This window comes from Danio aesculapii, chromosome 11 (genome assembly GCF_903798145.1).
Source record: "Danio aesculapii chromosome 11, fDanAes4.1, whole genome shotgun sequence".
NCBI lineage: Eukaryota > Metazoa > Chordata > Actinopteri > Cypriniformes > Danionidae > Danio > Danio aesculapii.
In genome coordinates, this window is record NC_079445.1 from 19,289,533 (window position 1) to 19,311,059 (window position 21,527).

The following is a 21,527-nucleotide window of genomic DNA, read 5'->3' on the forward strand; positions in this document are numbered from 1 at the left end:
CAGCTGCGTAATAAAATAGTTATTTCTGCGAATAGTAAAAAAAACAAACAAGCAAACAAACCAAAAATGTAGGTCAATGGCTAAATAAAACTAAATAATAAATTTAAATATATGTGCTGATGTATTTATTTTTAGTTTACATTATAGCCCTAGAGAGGATTGAGTAAGGGAGTGTTTGATTAAGGCTCCTGTTAAACAGATTTTTTCCTGTGTGACTGTGTGATAATGTGCCGTGTTTCACTTGAGTGTTAGCACAGTCTGGCCACCTCTCTTTCTCTTCTGCCGTAATAAACCGGGAAGTGAGGAAATAGAGTAAAGGACCGAACAGATGGAAGGGCGACGTGGGAAATAGAATGAACAGGGACCACAAATGTTTGCCTCTTTCACAACCTGATAGGGATAAAAATGGACAAGGGTGCTGAAGATTGGAGTGTATGGACTGGAGGAATTGTAACACTCTAAATTTATTTAGTCACAAACAAGTAAGAGTGATGACACTTCTTCAACACCTGCTCAGTGAAGTTCTTTCGCCGTCCGAGTTAGGTGTGAGAGATTTTTTTCACAACTGGTGTAAAATATTCAGCTAAAAAAAAGTGTTATATACAGTGTAAAGTATTCAACATTTTACTTTTAATAGTTTAGTTGAATTTTTATGTCTATCTATCTATTTAATTAATTTTATTTTATTTTTTAAACTACTTTTAATTAAATAATTTTTTTAATTTAATTTAATTTAATTTAATTTAATTTAATTTAATTTAATTTAATTTAATTTAATTTAATTTAATTTAATTACATTTTTTAAATAAAATTTTATTTTTAATAAATGTGTTTTTCACTTCACAATTATTTTCACAACCTATTTTAGTCTGGTTTTGTTTGGTTTGGTTGATAAACAGAATGCGATATGTTTAGCCAAGTCTGTTTCCACTATCACCTGCACCGCATCTCCTCTTCTCTCTCCTTGCTTTTTATCCTCCTTGTTTATGCTTCTCCCTCTCCATATCTCCTCCATTTTCATTAGTTGTTATTTCCACCCTGTTATTGTCGTTATCTCATTCTCCACTTGAATTTCTCATCTCAGAACTTCACGATAGCTGATTATCTTATATTCGATGCAAAAGCAGGGCCTGCAGCTAGTAAACTTATGCTAAAAACTGTTAAAGTGATAGTTCACCCAAAAATAAAAATGTACTCACTGTTTACACCCTCAAATGGTTCCAAAACTGTTCGACTTGCTTTCTTCTGTTAAATGCTGAAGAAGATATTTGAGAAAAAAAGCTTAACCTGTAACCAATGGCATCCACATCAGTTTTTTTTTACTATGGAAGTCAATGTTCACAGGTTTTCAGCTTTCTTCAAAATATCTTCTTGTGTATTTACCAGAAGTAAGAAAGTCAAGCAGGTTTTTTACCACTTGAGGGTGATCAATTAATGAGCAAATTTTCATTGTGCGGTACATTATCATGTTAAGTAAGGAATACTTAATAGTAGGCTATTGAATTACTAAAAAATAATGCACATCTGAGGTGATGGTATAATATTTTCTAATAATTCAATGATCTGGAGTTAATTCCGACATTGAGAAGACATTGTTTTTTAGATATTTAGTTCGTTTTTTTCACGTTTTTGACTTCAAACTTCTCAGGTGTGCAGGACTAGATTCCTATGCATCTCATCTAAAGTATTTATTCATTTAATTATTTTAGTGTCATTTTATTATTTAGTAATTTAGGACTGTTTTAGAGTGTGAAATAACTTAAATCATTCAGCATAGTGTTTAGGAACTGTAATGTGGTCAAAAGCTGCCTGGAACTAGCCGTGTGTTGCTTGAAAATAATTACACACCTTAGGGCTCATTCACATTGGACATGTCTTTGCTTCTTAAAACGTGAGAGGCAATGGTTTGAAAAAAAAAAAACATGGCGTAAAGCATCCAGCATAAAGGTATCCAGACACAACTTCAGAACTACGTTTACATGGACATAAATAATCCGGTTTTAATATGATTAAGACAATACTCTGATTAAGAGTCTACCATGTAAACAGCTATTTTTTAATTGATTTGATTTGATTTGATTTATTTATTTTCGAACAAAGTATCATACATAAAATATCATTAACAAAAGAATACATTTTAACATGGTCGAAAATGGAGTGGGATGAAGCACAAGCTTATTATTTTCCCACCCCATTACCACATACATCATTCGTCTATTACTTAAACTTATTTCTTCCTTTACTTATCTCTTCTTTTCACATGAACACATTCTATCCTTTTGGCATATCTGACAAACTATATGTTTGCTTCCATTTTGTACCCGTATACCTTGTAACATAAACCCAGAGAAAAAAGAAAAAAAAAAAAACCTAGTACTGCAGGTAGTCATTAATTAATTGCATCATACCTTTCTCTTTTTATACCTTTTCAATCACCTTCATCGTTATACTCCTTTAATAACATATATTTATACAACTTTTTAAATTGATTATTATCCTGACATTGTTTAAGAGTCAGATCTAGACTGTTCCATAGTTTTACACCACAGACAGACATACACAAACTTTTTAAAGTTGTTGTTGTTTTCAACCTCCTAAAATTTAATTCTTCTCTCAGATTATATCCCCCTTGTCGTTCTTTGAAAAACGTTTGTATGCCTTTTGGAAGTGTTTTAAATTTAACCAAATCATTAAACTTTAGTATCTTTAATTTAAAAAATAAAGGATTTGTATGCTCCAAATACCCCACATTTTCTATGAGTCTAATTGCTTTTTTCTGAATTGTACATACGGATCGTAAATTAGATTTATATGTATTCCCCCATATTTCAACACAATAACTCATATATGGCAACATAAGTGTGTTATATAATATATACATTGATTTATTGTCCAGGATAAATCTAGCTTTATACACTATTGCTACAGTTTTGACTAATTTTGATATCACATTATTTATTTGCAGTTTCCAACTAATTTTATGATCCAGTACAACACCAAGAAACTTTATTGCATATACTCTTTCTATAACTTCATTATCAATATGTAAATCTATATTATAACTACTTTCTAATTTCCCAAATAACATAACCTTTGTTTTACTTATATTTAATGACAATTTGTTTACATCAAACCATAATTTCAATTTATTCATTTCTGTTTTAATCAACTCCATAAGTTTTGGTAAATTATGCCCAGAACAAAAAATACTTGTATCATCTGCAAATAAAATAAACTTAAACAACTCTGATATCTTACACATATCATTAATATAAATTATAAACAATATTGGACCTAAAACTGACCCTTGTGGTATGCCACACGTTACATTTAGATATGACGATTTGTGGTTGCCAATTTCCACGAACTGTTGCCTATTTTTTAAATAACTGCTTATCCAGTCCAAAGCTACTCCTCTAATACCATACCTTTCTAATTTATTTACCAATATATTATGATCTATTGTATCAAATGCCTTCTTTAAATCTATAAAAATTCCAACTACCTTCTCCTTTTTATCTATCTTATTAGTAATTTCCTCAATAATTTCTGTCAATGCCAGAGATGTTGATCTATTTTTCCTGAAACCATATTGTTCATCAGCTAAAAGGTTATGCGTTTCTATAAAATTATTAAGCCTTTCAACAAAGAGTTTTTCTAGAATTTTTGAAAACTGAGATAGTATTGAAACTGGCCTATAATTTATAAAATGTTGTTTATTTCCAGATTTATAAAGTGGAATTACCTTTGCAATTTTCATTTTATTTGGAAATTTACCGGATTGGAAAGATCTATTACAAATATAGGTTAATGGTTCTACAATGTCTTCAATCACTTTCTTAATTATATTCATATCAATATTATTCCAATCCATAGACGATTTATTTTTACATTTCTTTACAATATCTATTATTTCCTTTTTATCTACTATTTTAATAAAAATAGAATTGGGATTTCTCTCAATCAAATCAATATCCACCCCTTCTGTTTTTACTAAATCATTGATATTTTTAACCAATTCTGGTCCCACATTTGTAAAAAATTTATTAAAACAATTTACTATTTCTTCTTTATTATTTATTTTATGGTCATTTTCTATAAAATATTCAGGATAACTTATATTTTTACTATCAGTTCCATTTCTTATAATTTCATTTAAAGTATTCCATAAGCCTTTCAAATTATTTCTATTATTGTCTAATATTTTATTGTAATATTGCTTTTTACCTTTTCTAATAATAGTAACTAATTTATTCTTATACTTTTTATATCTATTTTCAGCCTCTGGGGTACGATGCTTAATAAATTGTCTGTAAAGTGTATTTTTCTTTTTGCATGCATTTAATAAACCTTTTGTAATCCATGGACTTATTGTTTGCTTTTGTTTATTATTAAGATGTACTATTGGGCAATGTTTATAGTATAATGAAACAAAAATATTTAAAAATGTATTATATGCTCTATCACTATCAACCTCTTCATATACTGTTCTCCAATTTTGTTTCATTAATTCACTTTTTAATGCATTCATATTTGTAGTTGTCCGTAACCTTTTGTATGTAGAATAAGAAGTATCCTCGTACCTTCTATACTGACATTGATAAACAATAAAAACTGGTAAATGATCAGTTATATCATTATAAAATAATCCACTCTCTAAACCACTCTCCATGATGTTTGTGAAAATATTATCTATCACTGTTGCACTGTGAGATGTGATTCTACTAGGTCTCGTAATAGTAGGATATAATCCCATACTATACATTGTATTGACGAAGTCTTCTGTTTTTTTGTGCCTTTTTGGATTAAGCAAATCAATATTGTAATCTCCACATATAAACATGTTTTTTTGTGAGGATTTTGCAAACAATTTTTCCATCCATTCACTAAACAGTCCAACATCTGATCCAGGAGTTCTGTAAACACAACTCATTACAATATTCTTTGTCCTTTCCATACATATTTCCACAGTAATGCATTCCAATATATCATCAATAGCAACAGTCATACTATTCAACACCTTATAATTCAGACTCTTATCCACATATTAATTTGTAATTAATTAATTATTAATTTAATCTGATTAAGGTCATAATCCAACTAATCACAGTAAGACGTGGTGTATGCCGATTTTAGTCACATTATTAAAGTGCTGTACAGACATGTAAACAAGAAATCAAACTATTGTCATGTAGGATTTTTTTTCCATTTGGCGTGCAGTATCAAATTCCATTAAAACAACACTCCTCCACCAGTCCTTAATTTCTCCCTCTCATCCAATACCTCAGTTTGTAACGCGGGGGCAGAAATGAAATGTTCCTGAATGAAAGTGAAACTGCCTGACTGCAGTTAAAGTCGAAAAATAAAAATGAAACTTCTGTAATTACCTGAAACTCCAGAGGAAACGTGGATATTGTGGTGACACAATGACGATAGTCAAACTATGTGTTATAACAGGTAAAACGGGATCATGAAAGGAACATTCAAAAAGCAACTCGCGTAAACACATTAATCATATTATTGTCTTATTCATATTAAGGCAAATTATTCGATTACTGATGTCCATGTAAACGTAGTCAGTAATGAGCAGCCTCAGAGTGAAAGTTGAAGGTCTTTTAGCTTCACACAATGTCAAAAAAATGCGCCACTCACATATGTGGTACTTGAAAGATGCAAGACTTAAGCGTAATGGTCACACAATTCTGTCAAGCTTCTGTTTACATAACATAAAATGTAAAAAATGGAGCTTCTTCACTTGAAGAGGGTAATCAGCATCTTAAATCCTTGAAAACGAGAACAATATTTTGATTAAAAAAACATATGAACATTTATGTGTATGTATTTATGTATGTATGTATGTATGTATGAATGTAAAAACAAATTACTGCTTGTGCGAGGCATTTTAAATGGAGCATCTATGGGGCAGGACAGTAAATTTGACTTTGTTCTCTCTTCTGCCTGCTGTTATTAGTCTCATACAATTTTTTTTTTAAAACTTTTTCTGAAAGTTTTGATAACACAATCGTGGAGTTTTTATTTTATTATTTAATTAAATAGGATTATGCTTGCCTATTCACTGCGCTCTTCATTTACCCAACTATGGTGACTTCTGCTACTGAGAAACCCAGAAATGTGAAATGGGTCAATAGAAAAGTAGCACATTGGAAAAGAAAAACGTGTTCCGTATTAATGGCCCCTTAGAATGTTCAAAGCACTCAACAAACCCATAGTGTTATATATCGTAATGAGTAGATGATACACTGGTTTGAATCCCTGTCTCACCTGGTGGATGTGTTTGTGTCGAACAGGTGATGGTGGCTGAAGCTCTGGACATCTCAAGGGAAACATATTTCGCCATCCTGATGGACCGCTCCTGTAATGGACCCGTGATGGTGGGCAGCCCTCAGGGTGGCATGGACATAGAGGAAGTGGCTGCCGCAACGCCAGAGCTCATCTTCAAGGTATCACACTTCAGGCTGACTCTAAAGGCTTTCACTGGTGTAGGAATGAAATGACTTTGTGATTTGTGTTGAAGGGGTCCTTATGGACAAAGATTAACTGAAAAAAAAAAAATGATTTAGAAATAAATTTATTAGTAAAAAGATTATTGTTATTACTGTAATTGCTGTATTTTTCATTCTGTTCAATATGTTATGTTTTTTTTTTATTATTCCTGCTTTAAAATATTAGTATGCTTTATTTGTAAGATCTGCAGTAGTGTACTGTATAGTAAGAACATACGGAATAATTCAAATCAAAAATAAATAAATGTAAAATAATGTGAAACATAATTATTTTATTTTCATATTTGATTTATTTTATATGACCAATTATTTAATATAGCTATTTATTATTATTATTATTATTATTATTATTATTATTATTATTATTATTATTATTTTATTTATTTATTATTATTATTTTATTTATTTATTTATTATTGCTATTATTATTTATTTATTATTATTTTTTAAATTGGTATATTTTAAGTTATTTGAAAATCTAAACTGTTAAATGTAAGCTATTGTTTTAAATAAATGTATAACGTTGCATGGTTTCATTATTTTTTTCTTAATTATTACATATTTCATTATTTATTAACATTGACTTACAAGATAACCAACTGTACTTCACACATAAGTTGGTTAATGTGTATTTTAACAGTTTCAGAATCAAATTGTGTACCCATTAACAGTTAGTAAACAACATATTGGTATTTTATCAAAAACAGCGTTGTTTTTGCCATTTGTTTTTGTAGACTAGTGCATACAAACAAATTCAATATAGCTTCAATGTACCTTAGAAGGTCCCTTAAAATAAAATATATGAAAAATAAATTACAATTGGACAATGTAGCAATTAATAATTGAATGTTTTGAAAATATATGGACAGTTGTTTATTTTAAGTGTGATGTTTACTAAAAGTATACTATAAGTGTCATGTTTACTCATTTTAAAACTTACAAACTCAGTGGCCAAAAACTTTATTTATTTATTTATTTATTTATTTAAAAACCCTTTTTCCTTTTTTAATTAAACAAATAAAATCAATAAAAAATGTCTTAAAATAATACATAAACAAACCGTTTGTGACATCTGTTCATCTGCATCATCCATCTTATGTGTGTGTCCATCCCTGTGTATGACTGATCTTTTAGAGATGGTCTTCTAATTGAAAAGCCGTTGTTCTCCGGCTCTCATCTTTTTCTCGTTTTGAGTTTGGCTGCGTTCCAGAGCTTAATTGCCCCTCTTTTGATTTTAATGTGAACATCCGCTTTGTGTCAAATTTTAGCTGCTGATTGGTGTTCTCTTGTCTTCTGTCTCCCGTCTCTTTGCCTCAGGAAGTCATAGATATTTTCGAGGGGGTCCGAGACGACCAGGCGCTACGTATGGCAGCTAATTTGGGATTCAAAGGACCGTTGGAGAGACAGGTAATGGGTTGGACTGAAAGATCCTGCCATTAGAGTCCCTCAACTCGTCTTGTCTGTCTCTCTATTTCTCTCTTGGAAAAAAGAAAAAAACAGAGTAATGGTCATGATGACTTTGCCAATATGCTCATTAAACTTCTCTTGTACACGTTTAGGCCTGAGTGGACATCAACAATTCGTGCTGTTACATCGTTCACATAAACTGCCAGCTATAAACGGGCTGTAGATTTGCAGCGTCTGCCTGTGCCGTAAACGATAAGCACAAGTTTAAATCTTCACGATTTAATGGCATTTACGCTGAGACTGCTTACTGGCTCTCCCAGTGACTTCAGCGCAGAAGATTCTGTTTCCACCTTGCACATTTGTAGTAAATGTGTGGACCTATTTTGTATGTCACTTACTGCCAGATTATAAAAAGAAATATTGATAAACCGAGCAATGAAAATTAATGCATGAATAGTGATAAATGTAGCATTCACAAGATTTTTTTAAGTAATTTGTTTTGATGTGTACTCATAAAAGGAGATATACATTTTTAAACACAATAATTTTTAACAAATAATTTCTAATAGCAAATTTTTGTTTTAGCCATGATGACAGAACATTATATTGTACTAGTTCATTTGCAAAATACTAGTATTTGTCTTAAAATGCAATTTACTACACTAGTTTAACGAGGTCAATGGACAACAGTGGTTTATTCTGTAGAAAATAGAAAAATAAAAATTAATTAAGGAGCTTGATAACATACATAATAAATAACAAAAATAAAACTTTCTCAAGAAACAAATAAATGAATAAATAAATAAATAAATAAATAAATAAATAGTAGGACATACTATAGAAAAAATGCCTTTCTCTTTTAAACATCATTTTGGAAAAATTAGAAAAATAATAAAAAATGATTTAACATTTATTTAATTTGAACATTTTGTGTTTATACATATATAATTTTATACATATCTGCATTTACTAGTCATTACATACTGTAAGCACATAATTTTTTTGTTTACTATTTATTTATTTATTTAGCCTAAAATGACAGTTGGTCAGCATAATAAATAATTAACAAATACATTTTAAAAAAATTTAAAAAAGAAAAAAAAGTTCAAACATTAGCATTGTGTTTTTTAAAAATGTATATAAACGATAGTGTGTCATCTTTTTTGGTAGCTTGACCACTTGTCATTTTCTGAGGGAAAGTACTATATGATATTTGGAGGATTTTTCAAAATGTTTTATTTTTCTTTCTTTCATTATTCCAAAGAAAGTATTAAAAACAATGTGAAGTTTCACTAACTAATTTCGAGAGGAGCACGTGATATGATTGATCGCGGCTGGTTCCCCATCCGCAGGGCTTAATTTGTGCCGTAACACACACCTCATTTTACCGACCAACCCTGCTCAACCGCCCTCGCTGTTCACTTTCACTATCTTCCGCAACTTCCTAACCCTCTTCACTTTCGTACTCGACAGTTCGCCGCTCTTCACTTTCGTCTTTCGTCTGCGACACCCCTCTGCCATCTAACTACTCAGGTAACATGCCGAATCCGTTACACCAAGTGAATAGTGAATAGACCGTCATATTGGGATGAATCATTGTTAAGTGATTCACTGAGAAACTGCACTCGCTGCCTGTATCGTTAACTTGCATTAGGCTCACTATCCTCGGCCCGTTCTTAATTTTGATTCTGTAAAATGTCCAAGAAACACAGTGAAAATGGACCTCATTAAGTCTCAACCTTTATTACAGCTCATGACGGACATTTCTCAAAGAGGGAATTACAGAAATCTTACCTGAGAGGGTGTTTGTAGAGCTTGAGTGCCCAGCAGGCGTGCCGTTGTGATCGATGACTCTCGCTTGTTTATTAATGCCTGTGACAGCGGTGACGTAATTTTGACAGTGGAGTGTCGCTGTTTGATTCGTACTCGTAATCAGGACTTCGTGTCCGTGGTGAAACTGTATTTCGTGTTTGTAAAGTACACCCATAGAAAATTAATCAGTCATATACAAACAGACAAAGAAAATGTCGTATCTGTGTCTGTTCTAATCGCAGATTTTGAAATTGTACCGTCGTAAAATTACGAGTACGCTCTGTTTTCCTTTACAATTTTATAATTACAGATGCGTGAAATTTATTTACGCACGAAATATTTATGACAGTGATTTTATCCCATAATTGTTAATTCACAACATTCTAAATCTGTATCGATATGATCTGAATTAATGCATATTATTTTTTCGATCCCTCAACATAGTTTATCTATATATACAAGTGTATATTTCTCCTTCTGTAGACACTAGAGAAGCCTAACATTACTGAAATCACTGCTGAATGTCTGGCTTGTCAGTTTGGCTCTTTTCAAAGTCTTTCCTTCACTGCGCATCTTTGGCGAGCATCTATTTGAGTCCATGCTAATTAGCATGTTTGGGATGCAGTATTGCGTTAACTTAGCTTTAGCTCTTTGAAGTGGAGCGATATGACAAAGAGCCGATGAGAGCGGCGCTACAATGTTTTCTGTCAGCATGCGCTCATTATCAAAAGAGCTTCCGCTGGCTCTGGGAAAGGAAGATGTCGCTTTAGCTCTTAAACGCTTTGAACGTAGAATTTGTTTGGATGACATGCTTTCAGAAAACACATGAAATAGCAAAAGTGTACAGCAATAAACAGTCGTTTATCTTTCCTGTCTTAAACTCTCGTCAAACCTCAGCCGCAGTAGATGCTGTGTTTGTTAATGAAAGGTATATTCTAGACAGATTAATGGATATGTTTGTTATATTTACCTGTTATTTTTTTATGTTTGAGCCAATGTAATCAAATTATTTGCTGTAATTACGGCTCTGCTCGTAGGTTTACCCCCTTGCAGACTTGGCAGATATTTTACCAAAATAAAACATGTCCCTGAATCATAAAACCACGTGCCATTGAATTAACCTCAACTGTTGGTTATGATGTGTTGTCTATGTAGTTGTTTATGAGTTCTTTGTTTGTGTAAAGCAGTTAAACTATTCTAAAAAAGGCCATGTAAATAGCATATGCGCCATGGCATGACACAACTGACTCTTAAAGGAATGGGAGATGAGACTCTGATTGGTATAATGCACGTTATGCTCAAAACACACCCATGACTTATTGGACCTGTTTCAGTAAGGAGGTTCCACCAACTCAGAGTTTAAACTTGAACTCTGTGTTGACTTAATAAAAGATTAAAAGTTGGGTCAATCAAGTCTGAGTAGACTAATTTAGAGTTAAGTGTGCACACCACAACTATAAAAAGGTATTATCAATGGAGCGATATTACGAGTCACCATGGAAAGATCTGAAAAAAAAGATCAGCATTTTTTTCTACTGCTGAACTTGATGTGCTTATGCGAAGTTATAGCAAATATGACCATATGTAAACAAAAAAATAGCAACACCACGAAACAGATGGGTAGCTGCTTAAGTTAATGCGTAAGTTTACATTTAAAATAGTTTAAGTATTTAAATAATTAAGTATAATAAAATAAATATGGTAATATGTGACGTTTATAGATGTTTCACTTGAAAAAGTGGGGATTTGGCTGTTATTTTGAAGTTATTTCAGATGTAATTGCATTAAATTACATAAAATAGGCTACTGCATAGTTTCTACAAATTTGACAAAACAAGAATGCATATAACCTTTACTTAATGTTCAGTGGAAATGCTAAATTTAAGGTTCTCATTTTTACACACGTTGATCAGTTTAAGATAATATTTCTAAAATTGAGTTTTTAATAGATGTAAAAGTGCACTTGTGTGTCTGCTTTAGTCATCAAGTGGTAGAGTTTGATAAGACATTTCGAATGTAAGCAGAACTAAAAAGTAGTTTTCAGAATGAGTAATAATCCCATTAATCTAGTTACAGTACGTACATATCCCTGTCGATGGACAGTGAATTTCAGAGAATTATAAAATTTTTGCAGCAAAGCTAAAACTTAAAACTTTGGTTATGAATCTAATTGTAATTTTCCAAGGACAAGCCATTCTCGTAACTTTGTTCTTTGTGTGACTGAAATGTAGGCAAGGAATGACTAACGCTAAGGCAAGAAATATTGCTTCGTCTTTAAAAAAGGGGAGGAGACTGACAGAAACTCAGAGTTTGAAGAACAAAACCTGCTCCTGATCAGGTTAGGTTCACAGAGTAAGTTACCATGGTAACTGAGTAAAAGTTACCTCTCTTTCAGAAACAGGCCATTTTGAAATGGAAAACCCTGAGTTTCTCTCATTTCAGGGTTAACATACTCTGAGTTTTTACTTAACCTTCTTTCTGAAATGGGACCATTAAGAGAATAAGCACAACCCTGTTAGACCATGTGCCAGGGCGCAAAGCGTATTTTTCAGTTCCTATTAAAGCAAAAGTGGATTCGGACACTCTTTGTGCTTTTGCGCCATGCACTTTAGACTTTGTGCCTAGTTAGTTAAAATAGAGCCCTTAAATATGAAAATAAATGTGCAAAATCAAAGTCCCAAGCCAAAAGTATTATGAAAACAAATGGACATTATGAAATATCATAAAATGTACTAATAGAAGTTAAAAGATTAAGCAGATATATGTGTGTTGAAAATTATAAACTAAAAATATATGCAAAAAATAATAAGAATAACACAAAAAACAGAAGCTAAAAAAAAAAATCAACATATTGTTATAAAAATACAAAATATTACAAAATCTGATGCATCTATCGAAAGTTATCAGGCAATTTCTCTTCATTTACCAGACGTAAGGTTGATTTACACATGGACAGGAGAGCCGCTGGACGTGTGGAGTCTCTCAGCAGGGCCGCTTTAACTGCCACAGCGAACCCACTCCTGCTGAGCTAATGGCCTGACCGACTCCAAATCAATTTCTGTCAAGTTTCAAGTTATTATTCAAGGAAACTTCTCATTGTCTCAGCAGTGACCCAGAGTACATTCTGACTAGCAGAGTAAACGTCCATTTAAAGATACTGCTGTAATATTGGCCCACGTTCAGTACATGACAAAAAATATACAATGGAGAACAAAATAGAAAATATATATAATCAATCTCAAAACTTCTAACAGAGCCATTGATCAAAAATGTCACCATAGGTTCTCTCTCTTTCTACTAAACCATTTTAACAATGTGCACAATATGTATATATGTAATATATTAACATTTTAACAGTAATAAAAAACAAGTAAATAAATAAACAAATAAATGAGAATTAAATGATATATCTGCACACACAAACTCTGGATTGCATCATTTCCATCAATGTGTTCAGATAGCCATCAAAGAACAGTAATACTTGGAATTTATTTTGAAACATTTGTTTTATTTTTATCTGGACAAAACGTGACTATTTATTTATTTATATTTATTTTTTAATTTTTTATTTTATCTATTTATCTGTTTATTCATTCATTCGTTCATTCATTTATTCATTCATTTAAATTGTTCAAATAGCCATCAAAGAACAATAATCACTTAGCATTTATTTTCAAACATTTGTTTTATTTTAATCTGGATAAAACGTGACATTTATTTATTTATTTATTTATTTATTTATTTATTTATTTATTTATTTATTTATTTATTTATTTATCTATTTATTTATTTATCTATTTATTTATTCATTTATTTATCTATTTATTTATCTATTTATTTATCTATTTATTTATCTATTTATTTATCTATTTATTTATTTATCTATTTATTTATTCATTTATTTATCTATTTATTTATTCATTTATTTATCTATTTATTTATCTATTTATTTATCTATTTATTTATTTATTTTATCTACTTATTTATTATTTTATCTATTTATTATTTTATCTATTTATTTATTTATTTATCTATTTATTATTTTATCTATTTATTTATTTGTTTATTTATTTATTATTTTATTTATTCATTTATTTATTTATTTATTTAGGTTACTTAATTTATCACACTTTTATTCGCCCATTTGATTTATAGAGAAAGTACAAAACAAAAAAAAGAAAATTTGGTGAACAAATGCAAAATACTTATATTTCCACAGTAGTATATAGGACTAGCACAGACTGAAATGCATATAAATGTAATTTATTGCTCAAAATCTCCCAATAATCTGTCTTAAGAGACAGATATGTTGCAAATATTACTACAAATAAAAAAAAAGCCAGCAAATCTGTCATTTTCTACACGAAATAAATTAAATCAGTTAAAACTTCTGTTTATTCAGCAGCTATACAGTATGACTTTTTCTTTGTGGGTTAAATTTCTGTATGAGAGCGAGGACTTTTAATTTTAATTAGTAATATAATTTTATTGTAATTTGAATTTTTTTGTACTTGTATCATATTCAATTTTTCGCCCAGCAACTCTTGAAATATGCTTAGAAACCTGATATATAAATATATATTGATCTCCACTCTATGTGCATTCTATGGTGCTTGAGAGATTTGAATGTAGCTCAATTGCTTATATAAGCTCTTAGAGTTGTGTTCAGTGAGTAATTAGTTCTCTCTGTGCTTCTGTCACAGGCTGCAGATCAGATTAAGCGACTCTATGATCTGTTCCTCAAAGTAGACGCCACTCAAGTCGAAGTCAATCCACTTGGAGAAACACCTGAGGGACAAGGTGAGATCTGTGTGTGTATGTGTTTGACAGACAGAAATGCTTTCTCACAGATTGCATAAGAGCTCCTGTAATGATCCAAATAGGGACTTGCAGCTTTCAAGATAAATGTCATTTCACACTAATAGTCAAATGAAATGCGGGTTTGGAAAGTGCAGAGTCAGGAAAGCTTTCAGCTATGTAACGCTGGCACAAATATGTTGTTAATATGACCAAATACTGCTCTCGACATAATTTCCACTTGTTTTGTTTTTTATAGGTACCTGTTAGGAAATGATGTAGGATGTTGTAAGGTTTATTGGTATGAAATTACATACAGTGGGTCCAGAGAGGGTAATGCCTGCAGTATTAGCCTGTCAAATTAAAGAAGAGGAGAGAAATCATCTCGGCCCTACAACATAATGGCAAAATGATTTAGTTCTCATAGGGGCCGTCACAAAAAAGTGCCAATGCTTTTTTTTCTGTACTTTTCCTCTTTTCTTTTCTTTTCTTTTTTACTTTTCTTTTCTTTTTCAATTTTCTTTTCTTTTTCACTTTTCTTTTCTTTCTTTTTCACTTTTCTTTTCTTTTTCACTTTTCTTTTCTTTTCCACTTTTCTTTTCTTTTCTTTTTGTTATTTTTTTAATATTTAATATTTTATATAATTTAATATAAATTATTTCATAACACTTTTATATAAAATTTTAATCTTAAAATACTTAATTTTCTTCATTGTTATCTTTTATTCTGGCACGGCTACTATTTCTTGATCTTCATCCTGTTTTTTTTTTTTTTTTTTCATTTTTTTTTTTTTTTCAGTTGATAATTGACCAGTTTTTGTGAGTCTGAATGCACCTCTAAGCCACCTTTAGTAAAGTGGTTTACAGGCACACGTGTGGTTTAAAGAGACTCGTGTCACTTGGAATAAAAGGCTTAAAATCATACTTATACTTACTATACGTACTTTTCTTGTTTAGCACTTGTTTCGAAAAGTGATATTTCTAAGTGTTTTCAAATATATTTTAAATTAAATCTTTATTCTTTGTCCTTGTTTGTAATGTTGGTGTATTTTGATTAAATAATTTATAGTGAATAACTAAGTTTAAATTTATTTCTGTCACAACATTCAGGTCAAGATTTAAGCCTATACAGGTTGATTGAACTTTAAAAAAATTATGGAAACACATTGCCCAAAAAAAGCTAATTTTGTTTTGTTGAAAAAACAACACCTTTTAGGTTTATTGTACCTAAGATTTCAGTAGTATTGTACTAAAAACCTTTATTTCTGTCAACTAAATATTTAATTAAATGCACTTGAAATCCTAAGTACAATAAACCTACAAAAAAAAAGTTTTCAACAAGATGAAATTAGCTTTTTTAGGACAACGAGTTTCCATAAATTTCATAAAGTTCAATCAACCTGTACGGGCTTACAGTGTAACAGGGTCGTTTGAAATGCAAAATTTGCCACAAGTTTCCTGTGAGGGTAAGGTACGGCCATAAAACCTACCCAGTTTTTACTATATAAAATACATTATGCCTATTGATAATACCTTTATTTTAAGACTTTGCTTATATATAAAGTATATTCCTACCGATATTTTTTTCTTGATATTTTTTTGATTAACATGTTTTTAATTACATTTTTTCATAAATTTTATTCGTTCTTTCAATTTTCATAATCATTTTTAGATATGCACTTATCTCAGCCAAACAATTTATATTCCTGAGCTTTGCTTAAATGCTTTCTCCATGAAAATCACAATGGAGACAATGACAATAATCAAGATATTTTCTTTTCTTTTGACAGCAACATCAAAACAAGTCTACAAATGGCTTTGTCTATCTTTAGATGCATCACTTGCTCTCTTTTGTATTTTGTATTAGTCAAAAAGTGACAAATAACTGTCTCTCTCTCTTCCTCTACTACTTAAAACACTTTCAAACATATCATCAAACTTCATGTTATCATTAAATATAAAAACACGTTTTTTCAGGTCTTTTGATGGTGAAACTGATCTGCTTTCTTATTATACTGTTTTTCATAATCAAAAAACATAGAACACAACCAGTAAGGCTATTTCTTACCATTCTTAAACATAGGCTACAGTATATTGGTACCAACCAAAAAATGCATTTTAACAGACAAAACTAGTTAATTTTAATATTAAAGGGCACTATGATTAACATCATCTTTCGGAAGCTGTTTGGACAGAACTGTGTGTAGGTATAGTGTGTCCACAGTCATATTGGGGTGATATAAAGACAATAAGTCTCTTATGGTTTTTCCCACTCACTGAATTTACTGACAGCCGTGTATTATCCTCATAGTAATGCTCACATATCCACAAGACAGGACTTGCGCATAGCAACTGGGTGTAAAATATCTGTTGAGTTCTCTGTGATCATCTGCACCTTAATAATGAGTTTTATAAGTTAAAAATGTTTTTAAAACAGTGCATGTTTGTAGTAAAGAAAATACAGTAAAATGTATGTAAATCATCACTACAGCCACATAGTGTCAGTACAATTATTAAAGAAGATGCTTCAATCCCGGTTTGTGGATGTTAAATCAGGTTTATTTTGTACAATAACATAACAGACATCCATACAGCAGTGTATATGAACATGTGTCCTATCACATTTGCCATGCAATACAGTGCAAAGTTAAATGAACGTATGCGTGTCTGTGTCTGTGAGCGCACAGACTTTGTAACAACATTGTGTGTGACTCATCGTTGCAGAAAGGCTTGAATTAACTGAACAACAAATACATAAAATAAACATTGGGAAAGATCTTACTGTACTAAGAAAGATCTGCTTCATTCTTGTCTGTCACTGTGCTGTTTATCTATGTGAGACTTGGCAGGTGAAGGCTACACCAGTCAGAGCAATACAGAGAGATCTCTATGGCTCTGCCATGCACGTCGGCACAGTGTGCGGGAAGAACCAGCTCATTTGCATTAAAGACCCAGGCAACAAAAACAGCTACAGTGTCCTATCAGATTAAATTCCCCATATTTAGAGGAATAATAAATAATCTGATGGGTATTTTGAACTGAAATAAATTCTGGAAACACAAAAGACTTAAAAGGGGTAAAATAGGTGCCCTTTAACTAAAATTTCATATTTATAAAATTACATATATATATATATATATATATTTGTGTTTGTGAAGTTTATTTGTTATAACAAACATTTGCAAGTACTGCAGTTAAAATGTGGAAAATTGTGAATTCATGTTATTAATACAATAGTATCTGTATATTAAAAAAAGTAGAAAACATTCAAAATCTTCCTGACCTCTAGCTTTTGTTACCCTATGTGTAATTACTCCATAAATTGTAATAAGAATTATGATGATTATATAATAAAACGAATGGAATTATAATAAAAATCAACAGCAACACTACAAATAGTTCACTAAAAATATGCGAATAATCAACTACAGACCAACCAATAACGAAAAAAAAGGATCAAATATGTTACAACTAAATGTATTGGGTTTACATAAATAGAAATTATGATTTGATTCAAAGCTTAAATGTTGATTTAATAAAAATCATAAATATTGTGCAATTGTTCTTCTGTGCTTTTTCCTTTATAATTATTTTTTTTAGGAAACAAACACTCGAAAATAAATAATTTATTTTTTTATTTTTATATTATTTACATATTTTCAGTCACAGCAATATAAATAATGCTATCAACCAGCTTTCATTTAATATACTTTGCTTCACACTTAAAAAAAAAAGTGTTGTTAATGTTAATCACAAACATTTACATTTATAAAGTGGAAAATGATTCATACAACTGTATTATCAATTGAAAATATAGACTGTTGGCTGAAGATTCTTCTTCTTTCTTTATCTGAGCTCTGCCTGTAGTGAGTAAAACTCTCCTGGTGACAGTGTGAAGTTGAGTTTGATAATAGCTCGGTGAACCCGCTGTACTTCCCTACACAGATTAGCTTTGTTAGTGACTAGCGAGCGCCGAGAGACAGCGAGAAGCTGCAAAACACTACAAATGAGGGAGTTGCTGGGTCTGGTCACATACGGCCAAGAGAGTCACCGACAACTCTATTCCCCGGCTAATGTTCTGATACTGCATCTGTTTCTGTGCGCCTGCTTGTTGTATAAGATACAGCCGCTTTATAAAATAAGATATATAGACATATTTGTGTTGATCATGTTGAAACTACTGGTGTTTGTGATCGGAGCTGAATGCTTGTGTTTACACATATGCAGGTTCAGGTTATTAGATGTTGAATCGAAGTCGCCAATTTGCCACATCCGACCAACACTATGACTTTGAATAATAACTGATGCTTTGAGAAGTGAAGGGAAAAAAGTTCTTGATATTACTGTGGTGGTCATCTAAAACTATTGGTCATCTTTGGGTCAGCATTTTCTTGTTGAGTGTGTATATGTGTGTATATATGTGTATATAGACATTAATGTATTTATTTTAAACATAATCATTAAACCTTATTAAACAATTAAAAGCATATACTGTATGTATGTATTTTGGAAATCTCTGCCGGCATGTATTTGATGCTTTCAGTTGGACTTGGGCTTGTGTCTGCCACTATGTGCTGACTGAAATTTCAGTCGAAAATGAACATTTTTATCAGCCTACTTTGGTTTTATTGATTTATTTTACTTTAAAGAGCATGAAAAAATACATATTTTTTTGTCATAAAAGTGAAATTAATGAAGTTGCACTGATAAAAATGCTCATTTTAAAAGAAAATTTCAGATGGCATTTAGAGGTTTTTGCATCTGAACTGTTCATATATATATATAAATATATAATTATCATAAATATATAAAACAATAATAATTATATAATATAATGATAATTATAAATAAATATATATAAATCTGGCAATAGTCTAACATATTGATTTATGACAAAAATCAAAACAAAAACAATATATACATTTTATATACACATAATTGTGTTTTTTTTTTGCAATACAAATACAGAAATATTCATTTTCAAAGTGGGGTGTACACATTTATTTATATACGGTTGAAGTCAGAAATATTAACCCCCTTAAATTATTAGCCCCCCTGTTTACTTTTTCACCAATTTCTGTTTAACGGAGAGAAGATTTTTTCAACACATTTCAAAACATAATAGTTTTAATAAATCATTTCTAATAACTGATTTCTTTTATCTTTGCCATGATGACAGTAAATAATAATTTACTAGATATTTTTCAAGACACTTCTATACAGCTTAAAGGGACATTTAAAGGCTTAACTAGGCAAGGCAAGACAAGGCAAGTTTATTTATATAGCACATTTCATACACAGTGGCAATTTAATGTGCTTTACATAAACAAGAATAAAAAAGACAAGTATAAGAAAAAACAATAATAAAAATGATTAAAAACATAAAATGTGCTACAAGAGGTTATAAAAGAATGAAAAAGAAAAGAAAGACGTAATAGTGCGATCTGTCGGACATAGCACAGTGCTCATTCAGTAAAGGCACAGCTACTGTAAACGGTTGTGTTTTGAGTGTTGAACGTGCCTAATGTTGGAGCACATCTGATCATTTCTGGAAGCTGATTCCAGCAGTGAGGGGCATAGTAGCTGGAAGACGATTCACCGTGCTTTGATTGAACTCTTGGAATTTCTAGTTTATTTGAGCCTAAAGATCTGAGTGATCTATTAGGTTTGTAATCTGGATGAGCTGCACCTGTCTGATTGTCTTTTTGGGAAGGCCAGTGAAGAGGTCGTCACAGTAATCCACCCTGCTGCTGATAAAAGCATGAACAAGTTTCTCTAAGTCTTCACTGGAAACAAAGCATCTAATTCTTGCAGTGTTTTTAAGATGATAGTATGCTGATTTAGTTACTGCTTTGATATGACTATTGAAACTCATATCTGACTCCCATATCTGAGTCACACCAAGATTGTTGACCTTATTTTTTGTTATTCGACCTTTAGAGCCAAGGTATGCATTTACTTTGAGAACCTCATCTCTGTTCCCAAACGCAATGACAGTTTTCTCTTTGTTTAACTGAAGAAAGTTTTGGCACATCCAATTGTTAATTTCATCAATGCATTTTTAGAGGGTGTTAATGGGGCTGTAGTCATTAGGCAGTAAGGCTAAGTATATCTGAGTGTCATCAGCATAGCTGTGGCAGGAGATTTGGTTCTTTCTCATTATTTGGCTCAGAGGGAGCACATAAAGGTTGAACAGGAGAGGTGCCAGAATCGAGCCTTGTGGGACTCCACATGTCATGGTCACCTATACTGACATAGTAACCTCTCCCTTCAAGGTAAGATCTACGTGCCAAACAGCCTATCCAGAAGTATGCTGTGATCATTAGTGTCAAATGCAGCACTGAGATCGAGTAAATTAGGTTAACTAGACAGGTTCTTAGACAATCAAATTGTTCTGTAGACAATCGAAAAAAACAATAGCTTAAAAAAGAGTCTAATGATTTTGACCTTAAAATGGTTTAAAAAAAAATTAAACTGCTTTTATTCTAGCTAAAATAAAACAAATAAGACTTTCTTCAGAAGAAAAAATATTATCAGACATACTATGAAAAATTCCTTGCTCTGTTAAACATTGTTTGGGAAATATTTATAAAAGAAAAAAAGAAATCAAAAGGGGGCTAATAATTCTGACTTCAACTGTATACAGTTACGGTCTCAAACTATTCATTCATTTATTCATTTATTAATTTTCTTTTCAGCTTAGTCGTTTTATTAATCAGGGGTCACCACAATGGAATGAACCGCCAACTTATCCAGCTTATGTTTTTTATGTAGCGGATGCCCTTCCAGCTGCAAACCATCACTGTGAAACACCCATTCACTCTCATTCACACATACACTACGGACAATTTAGCCTACCCAATCCAACTATAGCGCATATCTTTGGACTTGTAGGGGAAACCACAGCACCTGGAGAAAACTCACGCAAACACGGGGAGAACATGCAAACTTCACACAGAAATGCCAACTGACTCAGCCGAGGCTCGAA

At 31.3% G+C, this 21,527-nt stretch overlaps 1 protein-coding gene across 1 annotated transcript in view; it reads left to right on the forward strand.

The window, feature by feature from the left end:
• suclg2 (succinate-CoA ligase GDP-forming subunit beta) overlaps positions 1-21,527 on the forward strand; it is a 245,992-nt gene that overhangs the window by 100,968 nt on the left and 123,497 nt on the right. Inside the window, exons 5-7 of the mRNA XM_056467784.1 lie at positions 6,309-6,461; positions 7,842-7,931; positions 14,447-14,543. Coding sequence (XP_056323759.1) covers positions 6,309-6,461; positions 7,842-7,931; positions 14,447-14,543 — 340 coding nt within the window. The remainder of the gene's footprint in view (positions 1-6,308; positions 6,462-7,841; positions 7,932-14,446; positions 14,544-21,527) is intronic.